We start from the raw sequence: 24,285 nt of genomic DNA, 5'->3' as shown, positions 1-24,285 counted from the left end.
AAAGTGCCAACCAAAACTATTAGCTATTATTCCATTACATAAAAAAAAGAACTTAATTTACCCCAAGGTGACCATTTTTCTCCTTTTTTCAATAGTAGGTAAGCCACTGAAAACTGCAACCACAACAGCATCTGAATCCAAAGCTTGACACTGCCGGTCTTCAGATTTTGGCAGAATGTCACCGATACTGCCATGTGTCAAGGCTCGGGGAGAACTGTGCCTGCTCCCAGACTGAGAGCTTCCTGGGGAGCCTACAAAAAATGAAGGGGATATTCAGAAAGAAGGCAAACAAACAAAAAGTTCTCTCTCTAGTTTCCACGTTAGGAGATCTCACTATACATATAGTTTTAAACTGCAGGAAAACTCAAAAACAATTTTAAAATATAACCTAGTCTTTTTGATGCCAACTATTTAATATGCAGTCTAATGGCTGCACTTTCTTACTGATGGGTCTGTTCTGTGTGATCAAGGAACTTTCAAATTGAGTTTCAGCATTTTTGGTGCCTTTAGAGGTCTAAAGCTATACCATCAGATCAATTTCGAGTAACAGACATCTACCCACCAAGATCACATTCTAAACTCTCCATACTTACCCTCAGACAGAGTTTGACAGTCTCCCTTTGAACGGCTATTTTCCCCAGAGTCTACTGCTCTTCGAAGTGACAGACTACCTGCTATACTGGACCGAGCTGGCTTGGGTGAATTACTCTTCTTATTTGTGGCTGTAAAGACATTTTAAAATATTTCTGATTATGATAAAATAGCACAAAACTTATTACCTAGGAAGTCAGAGAAAGATTTAATCTTATCATCCATGAAAGGTATTCCCATCTACTGTGTCCAAAAATAAACAGAACACTCTGGTCCCAACTGGTTTATTTGGGGTTTTATGCCAAAGGTATTCCTATTTTGCTGCTTGTGGAACAGTCTCAACTTACAAAAGTAGAAAATTATCAGTGAACTCCAAAAGGAGAATCGTACCAGACATGAACTCTAATCTCAGTTTAATTAAACTAAGTATTAACAACAGAACAATAACCACCAAAACACTTGGAAACTGTAGAATATTACTGGATTAAAAAGAAATGAACGCTAAATTAGAAACAAGCCACAATTATAATACTTCAAGATGTTTGTGGCTAAAACAGTAATTAGAGGAAAATGTATAGCCTTAAAATGAATTAATTAGGGCTCTCACTTTCCTGCCGGGGTCCTGCACTTCCCCGGTGCTGGGGCATCTCGACCTGCCAGCGCCACTGCCCCTGGTGATCTGGCATGGGATGGGAGACAGCTGTTGTAATCCCTTAAGCACGGGCACTATTAAACAAATGGTTGACAAGAAAATACCTGGAATTTACGTCTTATCTTTAGAGATTGGGAAGATCCTGGTAGAGGATGTGGAGAACAGCTTCTTTTTGAATGTCAACTCCCAAGTAAAAATGGTGTGTCAGATTCTTGCTAAGGATCCTAAATTGCAGCAAGGCTACAATGCTATGGGATTCTCCTAGGGAGGCCAATTTCTGAGGGCAGTGGCTCAGAGATGCTCCTATGATCAATCTCATCTCAGTTGAGGGACAACATCAAGGTGTTTTTGGACTCCCTCACTGCCCAGGAGAGAGCTCTCACATCTGTGACTTGATCAGAAAAACAGTGAATGCTGGAGCTTACAACAAAGCTATACAAGAACGCCTGGTGCAAGCAGAATATTGGCACGACCCCATAAAGAAGGACATAGCAACCACAGCATCTTCTTGGCAGATACTAATCAGGAGAGAGGTGTCAATGAGTCCTACAAGAAAAACCTGATGGCCCTGAAGAAGTTTGTGGTGGTGAAATTCCTCAATGATTCCACTGTGGACCCCGTGGATTCTGAGTGGTTTGGATTTTACAGAAGTGGCCAAGCCAAGGAAATCATTCCCTTACAGGAGAGCACCCTGTACACACAGGACCCCCTGGGGCTAAAGGCAATGGACAACGCAGGACAGCTGGTGTTCCTGGCTCTCGAAGGGGACCATCTTCAACGGTCTGAAGCATGGTTTTATGCCCACATCATACCCTTCCTTGAGTGAAACCGTTGTAGTTTGCACCAGAGCTCAGGAAACCCCTCACGCTTCCAAACCAGTTCCCTCCATGGCCAAGCCTGAGCTCAGATCCAGCTAGCAACTAATCCTTCTCTTGTCACCATCTAACATGCCCTGCTTGGAAAGACCCAAGATTGGAATCTTATCCTTTGCCTCATCCTATCAGCATATGATGTTGAATGCAAGTTTAATTAGCTAAATAACCATGGAGATTGCTTTACAACTCTTTGATGTGGTCACACTGTTTTAGGAATTAGGAGTTTGCTGCAGGTCAGTGGCAGAACTGTGCCCAGGCCCGGAAGAGACTGAACAAAGTAAACCAATGAGACAGAGTCTAAGGCAGATGCCTTTCTCAGGAAAATCTAGCCACATCTCAAACCAAGAGGCCAGTACCCAGGCCTGAGGTATTCACATAAATGCTTTCTCAGTTGTGCTGGTGGAGATTTGACCAGTGCTTGGAAAAGTATTGCTTGGATGATGTGTCCACATTATTTCTTGAGGCTGTCCTCCTCTCTGTGAGTGTGCTGCTTTTTGTGGTGTTTTAGCTATTATTAGACAAATTCCGGCAGCCCACCATCTTGCCTTGGTAGCACGTTTTTGTCTCCTCAGGTAGTGATGAATTAGTTGCTCTGTCACAAAAGCAGGGAAATAGCAGCCAAGGATTGCTTAAGGGAGGAAGTGTACCTATTGCTTAGCTTACACGGGGAGGGGGAGGTTTAAAGAAAAATGTAAAATGAAAAAGGAGGAGGTAGCTGGCTCTTTCCATTCCATCCTTGATGAACCTGTCCTTTCTAAATATGACTTGTGGTCCGGATTCTAGAGTCACTCTATTGCTGGCATTAGCAAAGAATGGGAGGAAAAATGTGAAGAGATCAGGCTTTCTAACTTCCGGCTCAAAAACCTGAGATTACTGCACACTTCAAACTACTTCTGCTGTGTTCTGTGAAAAAAAGATTGTTTGCTCAAAAAGCTTAGGGAGTATTCCATATCCCTTTTCTCCTCTTGAAGATCAACCCACCTTAGAATATTAAGGACTCTGAGAATTCCTGTTACAGTACAGAACACCAACCTTAATCTACCATTTCCCACACTATTTGAGCGTGGACGTCTTAGCCCCTACTCCTTTATCCCATGAAAACCTAGCAACACTTTTTAGAAGACTGTTCTGCAGAATGCCAGTTTGCGGAAACGGTTAGCTGTACTTGGGGGAAGCACTTTGTTACTGCTGCAAAGTTTACCCTCTGTGATTTTTCTTTCACCTCTCTCAAGACTTTTCAACTAAGAGGATGAAAGGTAAGAAGTGGGGACGTGTGAAAATAATTCTATGAAGTTGTCTAAAATAAAGAGTAGCTTCTTAAAAAAAAAAAAGAATTAGAAAAAACGGAAACTAAATGGCCTAACATGCATAAACTCAAGGAGATGGAAAAATGATAAAAAGAAATAAAAAGAAAGCAGAAGAGATGCATTAAAAGGTGACAGGGCTGCCCTGGTGGCGCAGTGGTTGAGAGTCTGCCTGCCGATGCAGGGGACACGGGTTCGTGCCCCAGTCCGGGAAGATCCCACATGCCGCGGAGCGGCTGGGCCCGTGAGCCATGGCCGCTGAGCCTGCGTGTCCGGAGCCTGTGCTCCACAACGGGAGAGGCCACAGCAGTGAGGGGCCCGCGTACCGGAAAAAAAAAAAAAAAAAAAAAAGGTAGTAAACAGGTTCAACAAGGTAGTGGGATATAAGATCAACAATCAACTGACTTTTTATACATCAGCAAAGAACAAGCCGAGAATGAAATTAAGAAAACAATTCCATTTACAATAGCATCAAATAGAATAAAATACTTAGGGAAAAATTTAACAAAGAAATGTTAAGACTTGTATATTTTTGAAAGAAAATAAAGAAAAAAGGAAAAATATTCTGTGTTCATTAACTGGAAGACTTAATATTGTTAACATGGCAATACTCCCAAACTTGATCTACAATACAGATTCAACACAATCTCTATAAAAATTCCAACTGTCTTTTTTTTTTCTTTTTGCAGAAATTGACAAGCTGATCCTAAAATTCATAGAAAAATGCAAAAGATCCAGAATACCCCAAAACACTCTTGTATGGAGGACTCACACTTATGATTTCACAACTTGCCATAAAACTATAGTATCAAGATTGTGGTACTGGTGTAAAGACAGAAGTATAGACCAATGGAACAGAACTGAGAGTCCAGAAATAAACTCTTACATTTATGGTCAATTAATTTTTGACAAGGAGGCCAAGATAATTCAATGGGCAAAGAAAAAGAAAAGATGGACAATAACAAGTGTTGATAAGGATATGGAGAAATTGGAACCCTATATACTGCTGAAGAATGTAAAATGGTGCAGCTGCTTTGGAAACAGTATGGCTGTGCCTCAAAAAGTTAAACATAGTTCTCATACAATCCAGCAATTCCACTCCTAAGCATATACTTAAATAAAAACATATGTCCCCACAAAAAACTGTACATGAATGTTCATAGCATCATTATTCATAATAGCTAAAAAGTGGGGGAAAAAAATCCAAGCCCTCATCAACTGATGAGTAGATCAAACAAAAAGTGGTACCCACATACAATGAAGTATCATTCAGCCATAAAAAGGAATGAAATAATACATGCTACATTACAGATGGCCCTTGAACACATTATGCTAAGCCAGAGAAGCCAGATACAAAAGGCTTCATATTGTGTGATTCCATTTATATGAAAAGTCCAGAAGCAAATCCACATAGACAAAATAGATTAGCAGTCATCAGGGGGATAGGGGGAAGGGGAAGATGGGGAATAACAACTCATGGGTATGGAGTTTACAGCAAGAGTGAAAGCAGCTCTTTTGTCCCTTTCCTGTTAGCCCATTTCTGTTCCCCTCTAACCTTAAAAGAACCTAATTATAGGAATGAGATCACTAGGCAATTTAACCCAACTCTTGACTTTTGCTCTCCTGAATGCACACCATGCCTTGTTGATTCTTTTCCTAGAAAAAAAGAAGTAAGAATGAAGAATTTAGCAGTTTAAAAAAATGACTAGCTTTCTACTCCCAACAGCCCCCCTAAGCAATCCTGCTTGGGATCACTTGGGCAAGATAACATCTGAAGGGAGAGCCAGCCAATGTGCACACAAACTGGAGAATGATGCAGAATCCAACCTCCTGCCTCGATGATTCACTGAGGTTCCCCCCCACCCCCCCACCCCATTTTTCCCCTTAAAAACTGTCATGGCTGGGCTTCCCTGGTGGCGCAGTGGTTGAGAGTCCACCTGCCAATGCAGGGGATGCAGGTTCGTGCCCCGGTCTGGGAAGATCCCACATGCCGCGGAGCGGCTGGGCCCATGAGCCATGGCTGCTGAGCCTGCGCGTCCGGAGCCTGTGCTCCGCAACGGGAGAGGCCACAGCAGTGGGAGGCCCGCGTACCGCAAAAAAAAAACAAAAAAAAAACAAACAAAAAAAACTGTCATGGCTAAGCATGATCTTCGCAGTTGGCCTCTGGACACAAGTCTACCGTCCCCCCCAGACTGCCGGCTTTTCTGATTAAAGCACCTTTCCTTTCTACTGACACTTGCCTCTCAAATTATTGGCTTTGGAGCAGCAAGCAGCCGAACCTAAGTTTGGTAATAAGAGGAGGGATGAAAATGTCCTAGACTTAGATAATGGTGACTGTCACACAATTTTGTAAATATACTAAAAACTGCTGAATTGTACATCTGGGGAAAAAAGGTGCTGTGAGAAAAAATTATGACCAATTTCTCCACTGCAAAGTATACATAAACTATTGGTTAAGGGAAAAAAATGAAGAAGTGATGCATTAACAGAAACAAAGGCAGAAATTAACATAATAAAAAGAAGACAGTAGATGAAATAAATCTAAGAACTAGGTCTTTGAAGACATGAATAAAATGGACAAGCCTCTAGCAAGTCAAATCAAGGGAAAAAATAAAACACAAATAAGCAATGATATAACTGAAAAAGTTAATACCCCATATGCAGAGGAAGTTTCTAAAATTTAAGGGAACAAATGACTTTATACCAATACATTTATCTAATAAAATTAATTTTCTAGGAAAATTAATTATGAAAACTGATTTAAGAAGCAGCAGAAATATGAGACCAATAAACACACAAATGAAAAAGGCTGTTAAAGTTTTATCCCTGAAAGAACCACTAGATAGCTTTATGGATGAGTTTCATTACACTTTTAACGAGCAGATAACATGTTAAAATAATTTTACAGCATAGAAAAGGACAAAAGCTTCTGAATTTATTCTACGAGATTGGCATAAATTTGGAACTCAGATGTGTTAAGGATAGTATAATGAAACTATAGCTCAATTTTACTTATTGACTACATAGTCAAGAATCCTAAGTATTAGCTAGGACTTCCCTGGCAGTCCAGTGGTTAAGACTCCACACTTCCACTGCAGGGGGTGCAAGTTCGATCCCTGGTAGGGGGAACTAAAATCCCGTATGCTGCGCAGCCAAAAAAAAAAAAAGAATCCTAAGTATTAGCAAACTAAAAACAGCCAGTACAGTTAACCCTTGAAGAATAGGGGATTAGGGACGCCAACCCTCCATGCAGTCAAACATCCAGGTATAACTTTAGAGTCGGCCCTCCTTATCAGTGGTCCAGCATCCAAAGACTCAGCCAGCTGCAGATTTACTGAAAAAAATCTGTGGATAGGAGGACCCACACAGTTCAAAACCATGTTGTTCAAGGGTCAATGGTATATTAAAAAACTACAAACCAAACCAAGTAGAAAGACACATTCTAGAATTTCAACAATGGTCAGTATTAGATAAATAATATAATTCTCTGTGTTCACAAAGTAACAGGGCAAAATAATATGATTGTTTTGACTGACAATAAAAAAGCATTTGACATAATTCTACACAACTTCTTGACTTAAAAAAACTCTTAGTAAGTAGTGTTGACTGAAAAAAATGCACACCCTAAAAGTTGAGAATTATGTTTTATTTGGCGGAGTTTCTGAGGACTTCAAGCCCGGGAGGCAGCCTCTCAGAATAGTTCTGAGGGACTGTTCCAAAGAGGCAATGGAGGAGCCAGGATATATATGGGTTTTTTCAACAAAGACCAGGTAGGTAGTTGGCACATCAAAAGATTACAGTCAGTTACAAAATATCAAAAAACCCAAAAAATCCCACAGATATCTCAAGTTAATGAATTAGCACTTTTCTACGTATGGGAAGATGCAAGAGTCTGGGCTAATTGAAATCATTCCTTTCTTTCTCATCCTGAATTCCCTCAGGACTCTTTCCCATTCTGAATTTCCTCACGCAGCTGCAACATCCTTTGTTTACTGATATGGCACACAACATTTTTTCATTCACAGTAGGAAAAGAGGTAGTTTGGTGTAATGGTGAAAGCCACAAGCTTTAAGGTTCAAGTTCTTAGCTCTACAATTACCACTGTGAAACTCTAGGACCCTTTAATGCCCTGTGCCTCAGTTTCTTTATCTGTAAATTGGGGATAAAAATAACTTGCCTCATCGAGTTGTTGGGATTAAGTGAGTTAATACATGTGACTCAGAATAGTTAGAATGATACCTGGTACACAATAAACACTTAGTAAATGTTAACCATTATAGTAAATGTTAAACATTATTGTTGTTAGGAATAGAAGGATATATTTTTCAACTTGATAACAACTACCTTTTGAAACATATAGCAAAATTCAAACTTAATGAGATTAAGAACTAAAGGAATTCCCAAATAGAGTTGAAAACATTACAAAAATTCTATAATTGCTATTAGTTAACATTGTTCTGAGGTCCCAGCCTAGACAATGCAATATGAAAAGTAAACAGGCAGGAAAGGAGTGGATAAACGATGACTATTTCCTGATGATATGATTGTCTACATAGAAAATTCAATATAATTGACTAAAAAACTTAACAATTTAAAAAGTTCACTAAGTGGGTTGAATACATATTAAAACCAGTAGTCTTCCTGTATGTCAGTAACTAATAATTAGAAAATATTATGGGGGGGAAAAAGAGATCCCATCACAACAGCAACCTAAATTATAATATACCTAGAAATTAATAACAAGACACATGCAGAACTTATATGAAGAAAACTAAAACTCTGAAGAAGTATATGTCCATAACAGATGACTTGAATAAATGGAAACACCACATTCCTAAATTTGAATGTTTTAGTACTGAAAAGATGTCAATTCCTCAAATTAAATGTTAATTAATGCATTAAATGTAACACAATTCCAGTCAAAATTAATTTCTGGAAGAGTAAACATGTAAGAGCCATCAAAGAAGTTTTGAAAACAAAAATAAAATGAAGGCTACAATAGCTACGACATGGAAGCAACCTAAATGTCCATCAACAGAGGAATGGATAAAGAAGATGTGGTACATATATACAGTCAAATATTACTCAGCCATAAAAGAGAACAAAATAATGTCATTTGCAGCAACGTGGATGGACCTAGAGATTCTCACGCTGAGTGAAGTAAGTCAGACAGAGAAAGACAAATATCACATGATGTCGCTTATATGTGGAATCTAAAAAAAGGCTACAAATGAACTTATCTACAAAACCGAAAGAGAGTTACAGATGCAGAAAATAAACTTATGGTTACCGGGGAGTGGGGCTGGATAAATTGGAAGACTGGGATTGAGACATACACACTACTACATATAAAATAAATAACTAACAAGTACCTACTGTATAGTACAGGGAACTCTACTCAATACTCTGTAATGGTCTCTATGGGAAAAGAATCTAAAAAAGATTGGATTGTATGTATTTGTATAACAGATTCACTTTGCTGTACAGCAGAAACTAACACAATATTGTAAATTACCCCAATAAAATTTTTTGAAAATTAAAATTAAAAAAAAAGAAGGCAAACATATCACAGTATTACAAACTATAAAACTACAATGGTTAAAAAAGTGTGGGTCTGGTACACAACACAACAAATATCTGGTTGAACAATATCAAATTGCTCTTTTTATATGTTAAAAAAAAGTTTCATGGGACTTCCCTGGTGGTCCAGTGGTTAAGAATCTGCCTTCTAATGCAGGGGACACGGGTTCGATACTCGGTCGGGGAACTAGGATCCCACATGCTGAGGGGCAACTAAGCCTGCGTGTGCAACTACAGAGCCCATGCACTCTGGAGTCCATGCACTCTGGAGCCCATGCGCCACAACTAGAGAGAAGCCCGCATGCCACAACAAAGAGCCCGTGTGCCGTAACGAAAGATCCCACACACCGCAACTAAGACCCGATGCAACCACAAATAAATAAATAAATATTAAAAAGAAAGAAAGAAAGAAAATGGTTTCTTGGGAATTCCCTGGCAGTCCAGTGGTTAGGACTCTGTGCTTCCATTGCAGGGGGCACAGGTTCGATCCCTGGTCGGGGAACTAAAATCCTGCAAGCCGAGTGGTGTGGCCAGAAACAAACAAAAAGTCTCATATTGGCAATTTCACCTGGTTCAACCTCTATGAATGAATTTAAAAACAGAACTATGTAAATACGGCAATTTGGTCTATAATATAAAGGATGAGTTCCATATTGTTGAACAGAGCAGATTCTTCAAAAAACATGTTTCGTGGGCTTCCCTGGTGGTGCAGCGGTTGAGAGTCTGCCTGCCAATGCAGGGGACACGGGTTTGTGCCCCGGTCCGGGAAGATCCCACATGCCGTGGAGCGGCTGGGCCCATGAGCCATGGCCGCTGAGCCTGCGCGTCCAGAGCCTGTGCTCCGCAACGGGAGAGGCCACAGCAGTGAGAGGCTCGCGTACCGCAAAAAAACAAAAAAACCCCACAAAAAACATGTTTCGTTTGGGTGGGTGGGTTGGGCAGGGGGGTGGATCACTGAACTTATTACCTCACACACCATCATGGAAAAAACAAATTACATATGGAATAATGACCTAAATGTAAAAAAGTTAAAAAACAAAACTAGAACTAAGGCAATAAGTGTTGTTTTTATAAACTTGGAGTTGAAAAGGCCTTCCAAATAAAAACATTAAATCCCCAAACCATGAATACTATTAATAGATCTTGAAATTTAAGAATTTAAAATTTCATGTTTAGCAGAAAACAAAAACAAGTGACAAGAGGGGAAGTATCTGCAGAAATATGTAACAAAAACTTTTTGCAAAAGTCCATCCAAAAAGCATTATTTCTTTTGGTTTTAAATTTTCATTTCCTTGACAACTAGATATGGTTGAGTATCTTTTCATACATTTACTGCCGTTTTGTATTCCTACTTATGTTAACAACCTAATCATAATCTTTACTCATTTTTCTATTATACTGTCATCTTTATTGAAGAGAATCCCATGTATTTGGCAATTATCCCCTTTCCTATTCATCTCCACTGTATTATTGCCATCAGTACCAAGCATTAATATATCCCATTTTAATAAACACACATATGGAGAGCCCAGAAATAAATCCTCATATACATGGTCAACCCAAGTATCCATCAAAAGATGAATGGGTGAACAAATGAGTATATACACACAGTGGAATATTATGCAGCCATAAAAAGGGAGAATATCAGCATCCCACAAGATATTCCTTGTGTCTGTTCATGAAACATCTATTCTTGAACAGATATTTGCACTGAATGGTACAACATGGAGGAACCCTGAGAAGCTTATGCTAAGTGAAATAAATCAACCACAAAAGGGCAAATACTCTATGTTTTCACTTATATGAGGTACCCAGAGAAATCAAATTCATACAGACAGAAAGCAAAATGGTTGCTGCCAGGAGATGGGGGGAGGAAGAAGGGAGAGCTACCGTTTAATAGGTATAGAGACTCAGTCTTGCAAGATAAAAAACAAAGTTCTGTGGATGGATGGTGGTGTTGCTGGCACAACAACGTGCATGTACTTAATGCCATTGATAGGTACACATAAAAAGGTGAAGATGGTAAATTTTGTTTAACAAAATGTGGTAAAATTTACCATGATTTAAAAAAAAATTTTTTTAAATTAAACACAATTAGCATATGAACCAGCAATCCCACTTTAGGTATATACCCAAAAAACTGAAAGCAGAGACTCGAACAGATATTTGCACACATGTGTTCATAGCTGCATTATTCATGACAGCCAAAAAGTGGAAACAACCCAAATGTCCATCAACAGATGAATGGGTAAACATAATGTAGTGTATATATATATACACACACACATACATACAAGGGAATATTACTTGGCCTGAAAAAGAAATGAATTTCTGACACTTGATACAATATGGATGAACCCTGAAGAAATTATGCTAAAGTGAAATAAGTCAGACACAAAAAGACAAATATTGTATGATTCCACTTATATGAGATATCTAGAATAGTTAAGTTTATAGAAACAGAAAGTATAATAGTAGTTACCAGAGGGTAGGGGAAAGGGGGAATGCCCAGTTACTGTTCGAAGGATATAGAATTTCAGTTTGGGATGATGAAAAAGTTCTGGAGGTGAATAGTGATGACTGTTGCACGACAGTGTGAATGTACTTAATGCCACTGAATTGTACAGTTAAAAATAGTTAAAATGGGGCTTCCCTGGTGGCGCAGTGGTTGAGAGTCCGCCTGCCGATGCAGGGGACACGGGTTCGTGCCCTGGTCTGGGAAGATCCCACATGCCGCGGAGCGGCTGGGCCCGTGAGCCATGGCCGCTGAGCCTGCGCGTCCGGAGCCTGTGCTCCGCAACGGGAGAGGCCACAACAGTGAGAGGCCCGCATAACGCAAAAAAAAAAAAAAAAGTTAAAATGGTAAATTTTATGTTATGTATATGTACCACCAAAAACACCCAGGTAAGAAAAGTATATACGTTTAAGAAAATGAAAGAAAACAACACACAGATAACAAACTCTTTCCTGATTCCACAACCCCTCCAGGGACCACCCAATTTATTGTGACAGTTCTTGAAGGAGCTGCGCAGACATGCTCTGCTTTCTCACCTCATTCACTTCTGCTATACCCCTAAATGGAAATGGTTCTTAAAAGGGTCACCCGCCCTTCATTTTGACACCTCTCAATGATACAACCACTCCACTGTTTTGAGATGCATTTAAAAATTTTTTTGAGATTTCATTTCTTCTAGTTTTTCTCTGCCCTTAATGGTTGCTCTTTTCAATTTCCTTTGCTGGCTTCCCCTTCATTACCAGGCCTTTAAATATTTAAGTGCCCAGAACCAAAATTTCTCCATTTAAATTCCCTTCATACTTGATCCCTGGCTTTAAACAACATCTGATACTGTTGACTTCCAACTGTTTATATCCAGCTTTAACCCCATATCCTTCAGACTTATGTAGCACTCAACTGCCTATGAGATATTTACTAGAGTATCTAGCAGACATCTCAAACCTAGTATGTTTAAAAAAGAACTCCCGACTTCCTGCCCCTATGGCACAACAATCCCCATATTTGATTTGTGTCTTTTTCCTTATTTGATTTGTGTCTCAATTAATGACACCACCTGTCACTAAGTTGCTTAGACCAAACACTGAAACATCATTCTTAGTTTTTTTCTTTCCCTTAAACCTTTCTTACGAGGTTTGTGGGAAAGAACTGAGCCTTCCTGGTCTAAAATATCTACTGTATGTAATAGATTAACTTCTGTCCTATGTATCTAGAGTAGTACTAGTTATATACCATCCTTGGGAGAATTAAGAAAGGCTGGAAGAGCATGAGCAAGCCCACCTACCCAGTGTAGTAACTCTAGAATAAGTCACCGTATTTCACACAAGCTATTGTTACAGGCTGTTTACTGGTCTCACAACTCCCACTCTCAACCCTTTTCAGACCCTTCTTCACACAACAAAGTCAGTCATCTCTGTAAAAAGGTATATCAGATCATAAACACCCCCCTGATTTTCATTCTCTAGAGACTTTCTCCTAAAATCAGAATAAAACTCAAACTCCTTATTGAGGTCTTATAAGACCTACCTGACCTAGATCCTGCCTACCTCTCTGACTTATTTCCTGTCACTCTCGCCTCTGCTTAATTCAGCATGTTCAGCCAAAATGGTCTTCCTTCGAGCCTTCAAACATGCAGAGCAAATCCTTTATATGGGACTTTGCATTTTCCATTCTGTTTACCCTGAAGAATGCTTCCCCCAGATCTCTGCATGGCTGCCACCTTCTTAACCTTCAGATATCAGTTCAACTGTTGCCTCCTGAGAGACTTTCTGACTACCCTAACTAAAATAGCACACACCTCACTTGCTCTGCCCATCTCACTCTGTTGTTTCCTTCACGCACTTTTTACCAACTGAAATTATCTTTACTTGTCTACACATTTTAATGTCCAATTCCTATCACATGAATACATGGATGCAAGATCCACGAGGTTAAGGATTTTGTCTTGTTTGCTGACCCATATAGAATAAGCAACCAAGAAATGTTAGCTCTATTACACAGCAGAAAATATAGAGTCAGTTTTGGATGGGAGAAAAGGCTGTTTGCATTTGTAGTCTTAATTCATTGTGAGGGAGATGTTTGAATATTATTATTCTGAAAATAACCTGTCCTCTAGCTTCCCAAATGACACATGGAGAAATAAAACTAATAGGATCTTTTTCACTTACAGTTTCGTATGTAACAACTGGCAACTGATGACCTTGCCAAGAGCTCCATTCCCAAATCCTGTAATCTGCTAGAGTTTTCGGTTCCACATGCAGCCAGAGCTGCCTGGTCAACAGAAAGAAGGCTTGCCGGCATGTCTCCAGAAGCAGCATTGCTGCTTTTTATTTCTGGAAGTGTATTCTTTACATCAGTTTTCATACATCGAACTTCAGCTATTTGAGTTTTGAGTCTTTTTAGCATCTTTAAATCAGAGGGAACTCGCCACATTGCCTGCTGCTTCCTTTGGTCTTTATCTTTTCGAGAACACGATGCTTCAGAGAGAAAGTGACAAGTCGTGTTAATATAGACTTTAACATTCATGAAACCATTCTATACTGTGACTATAAGCAAATTTGAGGTGTAAATAACTTAAGGTGATTTAGGTGGTATCAACATAAAAGCATGCATTAAATCCCATTAATGAAAATAAAGACAGACACAAGTATCCTACTCTATTCACACCTACAAAGTTAAAATCTGGGTCACATTATAATCACTCAAATCTGAATTATGTATTTACTTCTAAAAGTTTTAAAAGCTGCCCTACTGCCTGGGCTTTCTTCTTTATAGTTTTCCACTTTTCTCAAATTTTCTATACTGAGCTTTTATTATGTTCACAATAAAAAAAAACAGAAAAAACATAAACCTAGAAGCCACTTAGTCTAATATGCTATACATATTATATAAAAAATATATGCTAACTGAATTGAAAAAATTGATTTACTGAACTATCATCCAATGTAGATATAGCTATTAAGTGCCATGGAATATCATAAAAAACTAGTTCCTTGTCACTGAGTCTTTGCAGCCACTAAACTAACAATGCTTTCACTCTTCCAAGAGAAAGTAGTTAAAGTTGTTTTTAATTTCTTTTCGCCCACCCAAATATTAAGAAGAGAGAAATGACCAAGGAAAACACACACTTTCTATGCAGGAAGAGCAAATGAGGTAGATATTTTGGAAATCAAAGAACATTATGACTGACACAAAGCAAAAAGAAACCAAGTTCCCTACCCAAAAAAATAACACACACACCCCCCAACAAACAGGGGACCAATAGGTACCCTAAGTAGACAAAAGAACAATTCGGAATGATAGCTGAACCTGCTTACACACTGTAACAATCTACTGCCATATAACAGGGCAAGGTAGCATCCTAGTGTGTGCAACAGCTATCACCCCACTTCTACCATGCGAAAAGAACCCAGATTGTGTTCAGGTATTAGGTGGGCAGCAGTGTGCTCTGGACGGTTAGGTCCATCCTTTGTTCGGCCCCAGAGGATATGAGTCTAGGACTGGTCTAAGCTCATTCTTCTTTGAGCATTTAGGGTGGGCACATGACTCACAGTTTCATCCAAAAGCTGGGGGGAGCGGAGGCAGAGATTTTCTATCCTGATAGGGAGATTTATTATGTTGGGTGATACAGATAATACGTAGAAGAGCTTGAATTCAAACGAAGGAGTCTGCCTCCAAAGTCAGTGATCTTAATATTAATAACTTTGCTCTCCAGCGTCACGGAATAAGTCTCTTTTCCATCCAGTCTTTTCTTTCCTGCTAGTAACATATTCTTGTGAATAAATGATGTATGAAGCTGTGGCAGTCATCTTATTGCCATGACAGAAGAGGCAAGAGAACTGCAGGAAGACCATCCCTTGCCCTGCCTTTAAATACCTGATGAACCTGGAATCACTTACCTCCAGACTTAATATGCATAATAAAGTGCCTTTATTATTATTAGTTAAGCCACGATTAGCAGCATTTTGTTACTTGCAGTTGAAAGCAAGAATAAGAGAGAGGTTTTAGAAATCCAGGGTTTGGTTGCAGATCTACCATTTAGTTGCTGTAACTTCCTTTAAGTCCTCCAACTTCTGAGTCCACTTATTATTTATTTGTAAAATGAAGACAATAATATACATGTAACAGGACAGTTGTGAAGCTCAGAAGATTTAATGTCTGTGAAAACACTCTGTAGCACATTTCCATTCAACCCATTGTCCACCAAGATGTCAGGGCAGTTTGTTTTCTAAAACCCAAATCAGATATTACTTTCCCGCTTAGATTCACTGAGGAAAGCACCAGCATGGCACACAAGGCCCTACATTATCTGATTCCACCTTCACTCTCAGTGGCTTTATCTTCTGCCTCTATCCCAAACATATCCAACCTTTTGGAACTGTTTGCATCTCTAACATACCAGCCATGTTCTATCTCGCTTTCATCCTTTTCACACGTCCTCTTTCCTTTGCTGTACTAACCCAAACTCATCAGGTGTAATCTGAAATGTCTCCTTCTTCAGGCACCTAAACCACCAGCTGCTCCCCTTCTTTCAAATCAATTCTCACCTAATTTTGTAGAGCACAGGGAGTCCACTTCTACTGCAGTACTTATCACATTACAGTAAGGAAGACAAACATGCAGAATGTGAACAACTTAAGGGCTGAGATTACATCTTAGTGATCTTTATATTCCAGGCCAAGCAGCCTATGGCACAAAATACTCAAAATGTTTTGCTAAATAAAATCTTTGTGGCTCCCACCTCCCACCCCACATCCACCTGGACTTAAATATGAAAACCTGTATTAAACCACATGGTTCGGTTTATTATTACTAGAAACTGACAAGAATTTTTAAAAGTAGGAAGCCCAAATGGGAAAATACAAAACAGACTTAAACAAACCTCCATCATCTGAAAAATCAGTTAATAAACAATTACTGAGTTTGTTTCAAATGCTAAGCACTGTGCTATGCAGAGGATATAACAGTGAACAAGACGAACACCCGGTCTTTGCCCTCACAAAGCTCTCAATCCACTTCAGTACTGTGTGGTTAAGTGCTAAGACAGGAGAGTGTAAGGTGCTATGGAATTTCACCAAAGGAACCTGACAACTTAAGGATACTTACTGCACTGAAGATGAGAAGCCTTCCTGAATTTGCCAAGTTATAAGGTTAATAGAACTGAGAGTCTCAGCTATAACACTTCTTTCATATCACTCAGTTGTACCTTTCAAGAATGACAATTCTCTACAGCTTCTCCTCCAGACTTCAGTATCTGTCAATGCTGTCACCCTTCTCCTGGTCACCTAAGCCACTTCAGAGTCCTCTTTACCATGTTACAATTAGTTGCCAAGCCCCATAAACTCTACCTTTACAAGCATAACTGTTTGCTATAAGTAAAATCTTAATTATACATTGCCTAGGTTAATCTGTTCCCTAGAGGTTAAGTACAACTTTTATAATGTCAAAAGATTCTGAAGACCTTATCCCAGCTCCACATATTTTTAAGCATATAATAATTGAGAAAATACACAGAAATGTAGGAATTTGTCCTCTCATACTAGGAACCACAAATAAACTTCTACAACTATACCCTGATTAGATTTTCAGGTCTGATAGCTTTCTCAGCCCTGCAAACTTTCTAAAATACAGTTTGAATCAAACTACTCCTAAACTAAAACAATGGCTCCCCACCGTCCACTATGAATAAATTCCTCAGGCAAGCATGAAAGGCCTTCCACAGAACAGATCCAACTTGACTTTCCACTTCTATTTACCATTACATGTACCTTAAAATCTAGTTCAGCTACATTATCTGTTGTTCAAACCCCGATGCCCCTTACGATGTTCTTTCTATGGCACAGTGGTTAAGAACAAAAACCTGCAGTGAGTCTGATACATGATAGGTGTTCACTCAATATGTGTTGAAAGAAACAAAAGGATAATAAAGGAAAACTAAGAACAACTCTATGCCAACAAATTTGAGAATCTAGATGTAATGGACCAATTCCTTGAAAGGCAATCTGCCAAAACTCACACAAGAAGAAATATACAATATGAATAGGCCTGCATCTATTAAAGAAATTTAATCAGTAACTGATACCTTTCCAAAACAGAAAGCATCTGGCCCAGATGGGTCCACTGGTGAATTCTACCAAACATTTAAAGAAGAAATTATATAAATTCTCTACAATCTCTGCAAGAAGCAGAGGGAACACTTCCTTACTCAATCTATGAGGTCAGCATTACTCTAATACCAAAACCAGACAAAGACATTACAAGAAAACTACAGATCAGTATCTCTGATGAACATGAAACCCTCAACAAAATATTAGCAAACTGAATTCAACAACATATTTAAAAACTCATACACCACAACCAAGTGGGATTTATCCCAGGTATGCAAGGCTGGTTCAACATTCGAAAATCAATTAATGTAATCCATCACATCATATCAACAGATGCAAAAAAAAGCATTTGACAAAATCCAACAACCATTCATGATAAGACCTCAGAATAAAGGGGAACTTCCTTAACTTGATAAAGAATATCTATGGTAAACCTATAGGGCTTCCCTGGTGGTACAGTGGTTAAGAATCCACCTGCCAATGCAGGGGACACAGGTTCGATCTCTGGTCTGGGAAGATCCCACATGCTGCGGAGCAACTAAGCCCGTGTGCCACAACTGCTGAGCCTGCACTCTAGAGCCCACGAGCCACAACTGCTGAGCCCTTGTGCCACAACTACTGAGCCCTTGTGCCACAACTACTGAAGCCTGCGCACTTAGAGCCCATGCTCCGCCACAAGAGAAGCCACCGCACCGCAATGAAGAGTAGCGCCTGCTCACCACAATTAGAGAAAGGCTGCGTGCAGCAATGAAGACCCAACGCAGCCAAAAATTTAAAATAATAAAATAAATTTATATATATAAAAAAAGAAAACCTACAGCTAGTATCATACTTTATGGTGAGAAACTTGAAGCTTTCCCATCAAGATCAGGAACACCTTTTCACCACTCCTTTTTAATCTCTACCGGAAGTTCTAGCTAATGCAGTATGACAAAAAAAGGAAATGAAAGTATACAGACTGAGAAGGAAAGAATATGCAAAGAATCAAAAATGAACATCGAAATCCAAGCAATCTTTTTAATAAAAAGAAAGCTGGATCTTTTTCTAACATTATCCTTTAAATATCCTCTCATAGAAAGGTTATCTTCATTTGGCTTCCATGACTCTGTTCTCTCTCCTTTCCAAAGCCTCTTCATCTGACTCATCTTCCACACACTCAATAAAAATAGATGTTCACCATGATTATGTCCCTAGCCCCTTTCTTTGAAAAACTTCTTGAAACTCACCCCTTTGCAATCTTACTCCCTTAGTTTTAATTAGCCAGTATCACTTCTAGGCAAATAACTGCCTGTATTCCAGTTCTTAATTTTTAGCTGTCTACTGGGCATCTCTACCGTGATATCCCACTGGTATGTCAAACTCAAGATGTTTAAATCCAAGCCTTGCTCTTTCTCTCTACTCTTTCCCCCATCTTCCTTGTCATCAGCATGTTAATCACCTGGATTTGAAACTCAAGTCATCTCATTTATATTATTAATTTTAACAGAAAGCTAAACTTTCAGAGAACCAAGATCTTACTCTGTTTATGTAGTCTGCATTCTTTTTTTTCCGATGACATTGAATATTTTTCAAAAACATGATTTTACCTGTCTATAAAATATGCTATTCCATGGCAAAACTGTAATTTTTCAACCATAACTGAATTGTTGGATATTTTCAACAACTCTGATTATTTTCTCTTTGGAATATATTCCTAGAAGTGAAGTTACAGGATTAAAGGATAGAGGTATTTTACACCTACTGCAAAATTTTCCTTCAAAATTGTTAAACCAATGTATACATCTACCTATAGAAACAGAACTTGTCTGTTTCACTAGGTCTTTGCAAACAACGCTGGTTATAATTTTTTTTAATTAATTAACTTATTAATTTATTTTTGGCTGTGTTGGGTCTTCGTTTCTGTGCGAGGGCTTTCTCTAGCTGCGGCAAGCGGGGGCCACTCTTCATCGCGGTGCGCGGGCCTCTCACTATTGCGGCCTCTCTTGTGGCGGAGCACAGGCTCCAGATGCGCAGGCTCAGTAGTTGTGGCTCATGGGCCTAGTTGCTCCGCGACATGTGGGATCTTCCCAGACCAGGGCTTGAACCCGTGTCCCCTGCATTGGCAGGCAGATTCTCAACCACTGCGCCACCAGGGAAGCCCTAACACTGGTTATAATTTAAGCAAAACCTTTGCCAGTGTGATAAGTTGGTTTTTTTTAAGGGTATTTCTTTGTTGATCACAAGAACTATGTGTAATTTTTATTTTCTTCTTTACAATTTTCTATATTTTAAAAGTTTTCTAGGGCTTCCCTGGTGGCGCAGTGGTTGAGAGTCCGCCTGCCAATGCAGGGGACACGGGTTCGTGCCCCGGTCCGGGAAGATCCCACATGCCACGTAGCAGCTAGGTCCGTGAGCCATGGCCGCTGAGCCTGTGCGTCTGGAGCCTGTGCTCCGCAACGGGAGAGGCCACAACAGTGAGAGGCCTGTGTACCACAAAAAAAAAAAAAAAAAGTTTTCTAAAACAAAAATGTCTCAGAAAAAAAATGTAAAATTATTTACAATGTGGTAAGTACTACAAGAGTACAGGCATAATACAAAATGTACTTCGACCATAGATAAAACGCAACTGTTTCATAACCTGATTGGAGACACTCAGATTGAGGACCCAGGCTTCCAGGAAGTATACCTTAGGAAAAAAGAGGCCTAAATAATCCAAGCTCTGATCTATCCCCCACTAGAGCAGCTCTATTTCTCTGTTTTCTACACTGAGACTCTGCCTTAAATTCTACTTGAAAAATGAGTTCTGCTGCTTTAAAGAAGCATCAAAATCACTGTTGTAAATCATTGATTTAATCTGTATAGTAACTGTTGTTTAGGAAGGTAGAAAAATGTTCAGTAGGGACTTCCCTGGTGGTGCAGTGGTTAAGAATGTGCCTGCCAATGCAGGGGACACAGGTTCGATCCCTGGTCTGGGAAGCATCCACATTCTGTGGAGCAACTAAGCCCGTGCACCACAACTACTGCGCCTGCGCTCTAGAGCCCGCGAGACATAACTACTGAGCCCACATGCCACAACTACTGAAGTCTGTGCTCCTAGAGCCTGTGCTCCACAACAAAGCAAAGCCACTGCAATGAGAAGCCGTGCACTGCAACGCAGAATAGGCCCTGCTCGCTGCAACTAGAGAAAGCCTGCACACAGCAGCAAAGACCCAACGCAACCAAAAAATAAATATTCCTTAAAAAAAAAAAAAAAAAGAAAGAAAAATGTGCAGTATATTTTAGGAAGCTTTCCAACAAAAATGGTTTTTAAAATGTGTCATTTTAAAGTAAATGCCTATGTCTAAAAGTTTCAAAAAGTCCAGGTTTGACTATACATTTAAATTGTGTATGTGTATACAGTGTATTACAGTAACACAAATGTCACTCCTCTTTAACAAATAATTTTTCAAAAAAAAATACTAATTGGTATACATTTTTAGGCTATTAAACATCAAAACGTAAGTAAACCTTCTTTTTCTATTTCTAACTTAGACACAGTTCCACTAAGAAGTTAGGGTATTCATGAAGTCTGCAAAACTTGAAGTCCATTCACAAAGAGGACAACTGTATTTCACATGGATCAAACGGTCAATCAGTCACAATCTAAAAGGCAAATCATATAAAAACCTTCTTACAGGCATTTTGACATTATTTTTGCACAAAACACCTTTGAACAATAACAACAAAAAATTGATTTGATTGATATATTTTTATAACATACAATGAAAAATCAATTTGCTACAGAAACATACCATGTTCCAACACTTAAGATACTTGGGTTCAAATTTAAGAGTTCTTCTGGAGAAGCACAGAAAAATGGGAAATTATTGTTAATATTTTACCTGTGGGCTGCAAAAGTGAAGCAGGCGGGCGAGGCTGTAAGCCCCACAGATTTTCCATACTGCTCCGGTCCTTAAGGTCCAACAAATGTATTAATATTAAAGGATCAATGTCTAATAAACTACTGGTAGCAGCAGAGGATAAATGTGCTCTTCTTGACATTCTGCTACTGGCACCCATATAGCCATGGTTACTACCTGCAAAAGAAAGAGATGTAGAAAATGAAAGCTATATAACTGGACAAATTTAATAAGAAAGAAAGAAAGAAAAAGTAAACTGGTTGATGTTGTTTGAATACTTGTCTATGGACCTCTTAGGAGTTGGTGTTCATGATAAGAAGCACAGAGAAGAAACCATATTGCCCAGAGAGGTGTACAAAGAACAGTGGCTGATGACTGGCCTCATTACTACTCAAAATTCAGGCATAATCCTCAACCCCATCCTGAACCCTAGAAATAAAAAGGTGACAATGTGTACAGTATATATGGTTAGGGGTATGAGGGTAAGGAAAAGGAGGATATATCACATAACCCAGTGGTCTTGGATCAAAGTCAAGCTCCCTGGTGTAACAGATCCCAAGGAACTAGACACCAAAATAGCAGAAGTCTTCTCCAGGTCTCTGGACAGCAAAATGCTCAGGTCATGACGGTTTGGCAGACATTTTTTCTAGTTTGATTAAATACTGAAGTACAGTTTGAAGATTTCAGACTTACCTTGCTAATGACTGATGCATAATATAGACATCTGAAAATAATGTCATCTCTATATTACCTGTATTGATAATAAGCTCCTTAAGCCAAGGAAACCATCTGACTTCTCTCTAGCACCTAGTACAACGCCTAACAAGTGTTAGATATGGAAATGTTGGTTAAAACTGACCTCCTTGGGCTTCCCTGGTGGCGAAGTGGTTGAGGGTCCGCCTGCCGATGCAGGGGACACAGGTTCGTGCCCCAGTCTGGGAAGATGCCGCGGAGCGGCTGGGCCCGTGAGCCATGGCTGCTGAGCCTGTGCGTCCGGAGCCTGTGCTCCGCAACAGGAGAGGCCACAGCAGTGAGAGGCCCGCGTACCGCAAAAAAAAAAAAAAAAAAAATTGACCTCCTTAAATAAAGCTATTTAAATATATTCTAAAGAAACACAACATTAAATAATGTTACATGCAGCAAAGTCTTAAAGTAGATAATATAAAAAATAGCATGAAATAATCAGGTTCTGACTATTCATCAGTGCTTCCAAAGAGATCTGGGGGAAAAACTTAGGAGAAAAGTTTAGTTATTCAGAAGCTTCAGGCCAGTTATTTACTTATATGTTTTTCATCTATGTTCACATTCTTATGTCCTTACCTTCTCCTACTTCTTCATCCTCTTCCTTTTTTAAAAAAAAAATTTATTTATTTTATTTATTTATTTTTGGCTGCATTGGGTCCTCGTTGCCATGCGCGGCCTTTCTCTAGTTGTGACGAGCAGGGTCTTCTCTTCGTGGCAGTGCGCGGACTTCTCATTGCAGTGCCTTCTCCTGTGGCAAAGCACGGGCTCTGGGCACGCGGCCTTCAGTAGTTGTGGTTCGCGGGCTCTAGAGCGCAGGCTCAGTAGCTCCACGGCATGTGGGATCTTCCTGGACCAGGGCTCGAACCCGTGTCCCCTGCACTGGCAGGCGGATTCTTAACCACTGTGCCACCAGGGAAGTCCCCATCCTCTTCCTCTTCTAAGGATTATCCCATTGCCAATTTTTCTTTCAGCCTCTGTACCCACTGCAACTCCTATTTTAAAAGGCAGAAAACTATCCCCCCTCCACCTCGAAACTGTTTCTTAGCCCTTTTCCTTTACTAGGGAGTTCCCGAATCAGGCTGCATATCAGTCAGCTGGAGGAATTTTTTAAATTCTTGGCCCTACTCTAGATGTACTGAACGAGAATATTAGAATGGGATCCAGGACCTTTTTCCAAAAAGCTACTCAGGTGGTTCTGATTGTTTAGTAAATAAACTCAGTAGCCCAGAGTATGGTATCTACCGCCCGGATATCTAGTTCTTCTTTAAAAAAAAAAGTTGCTCATTCTCCCATGTTAAATGGACCCCCAGTACAGAAAGCAGCATTAACAGTCTTCTGTTTCTAACCCCTCTTCCAGGTCACTACTCTCACCAATGAACAAAAACTCCTTTCCTTTGTGGTTCATGCCCTTCAGCTACTCCCTCCCTCCCATGTTCCCACCCTTTCTACTCACTATCACATTCATCCACGGGCATAAAAGACTTTAGCATCTATTTCAGTTTCCCTCTCTCAGAGCTAACACTGCCATCATTCTGTGTGTGTGTGTGTGTGTGTGTGTGTGTGTGTCTGTCTGTCTGTCTGTCTGTCTCATACATAAGTATACAGCCTAGTGTATGGTCACAAATTAATGGCACCCCAAAATTCCTCCATGCCTCCTAAAATTGCTCACTAACCTTCCTCCTCAAAGGTAACTTCCATCCAGAGTTAAACACCATAGATTAGTTTTGCCTGTTTTTGAACTTTACATAAATGTTATGATAGAGTTGTACTCATATCCTGCTTCTTTGCTCAACATGATATTCATGAGATTCATCTATATTGTTATATACAGCAGTTTATTCATTTTCATTATTTCTGTGCAGGGCTCCAAAATGTGAATATATCCAGTTTCTTTCCTTATTACTATTAGGAAAGAATTTGGGTTGCTTTTAGCTTTTGGCTACTAGGAATAAAGCTACTGAACTTACAAGCAGATATCTACTCTTGAACTTCACTCGGGAAAAAAAAAAAAAAAAAACACCTCATAAAAAAGAAAACGGATC

At 39.5% G+C, this 24,285-nt stretch overlaps 1 protein-coding gene and 1 pseudogene across 1 annotated transcript in view; one reads left to right on the top strand and one right to left on the bottom strand.

Annotated features, from left to right (window-relative positions):
* Positions 1–24,285, bottom strand: part of TRIM37 (tripartite motif containing 37) — a 155,867-nt gene that overhangs the window by 52,703 nt on the left and 78,879 nt on the right. The window contains exons 18-21 of the mRNA XM_059997311.1: positions 21,482–21,676; positions 13,683–13,991; positions 594–722; positions 62–251 (exon numbers count right to left, since the gene is read on the bottom strand). Of these exons, the coding sequence (XP_059853294.1) occupies positions 62–251; positions 594–722; positions 13,683–13,991; positions 21,482–21,676 (823 nt within the window). The remainder of the gene's footprint in view (positions 1–61; positions 252–593; positions 723–13,682; positions 13,992–21,481; positions 21,677–24,285) is intronic.
* LOC132414878 (palmitoyl-protein thioesterase 1 pseudogene) lies at positions 1,086–2,121 on the top strand (annotated as a pseudogene).

Source organism: Delphinus delphis, chromosome 19 (genome assembly GCF_949987515.2).
Source record: "Delphinus delphis chromosome 19, mDelDel1.2, whole genome shotgun sequence".
Classification (NCBI taxonomy): domain Eukaryota; kingdom Metazoa; phylum Chordata; class Mammalia; order Artiodactyla; family Delphinidae; genus Delphinus; species Delphinus delphis.
This window is presented reverse-complemented; position numbering and strand designations above follow the sequence as displayed.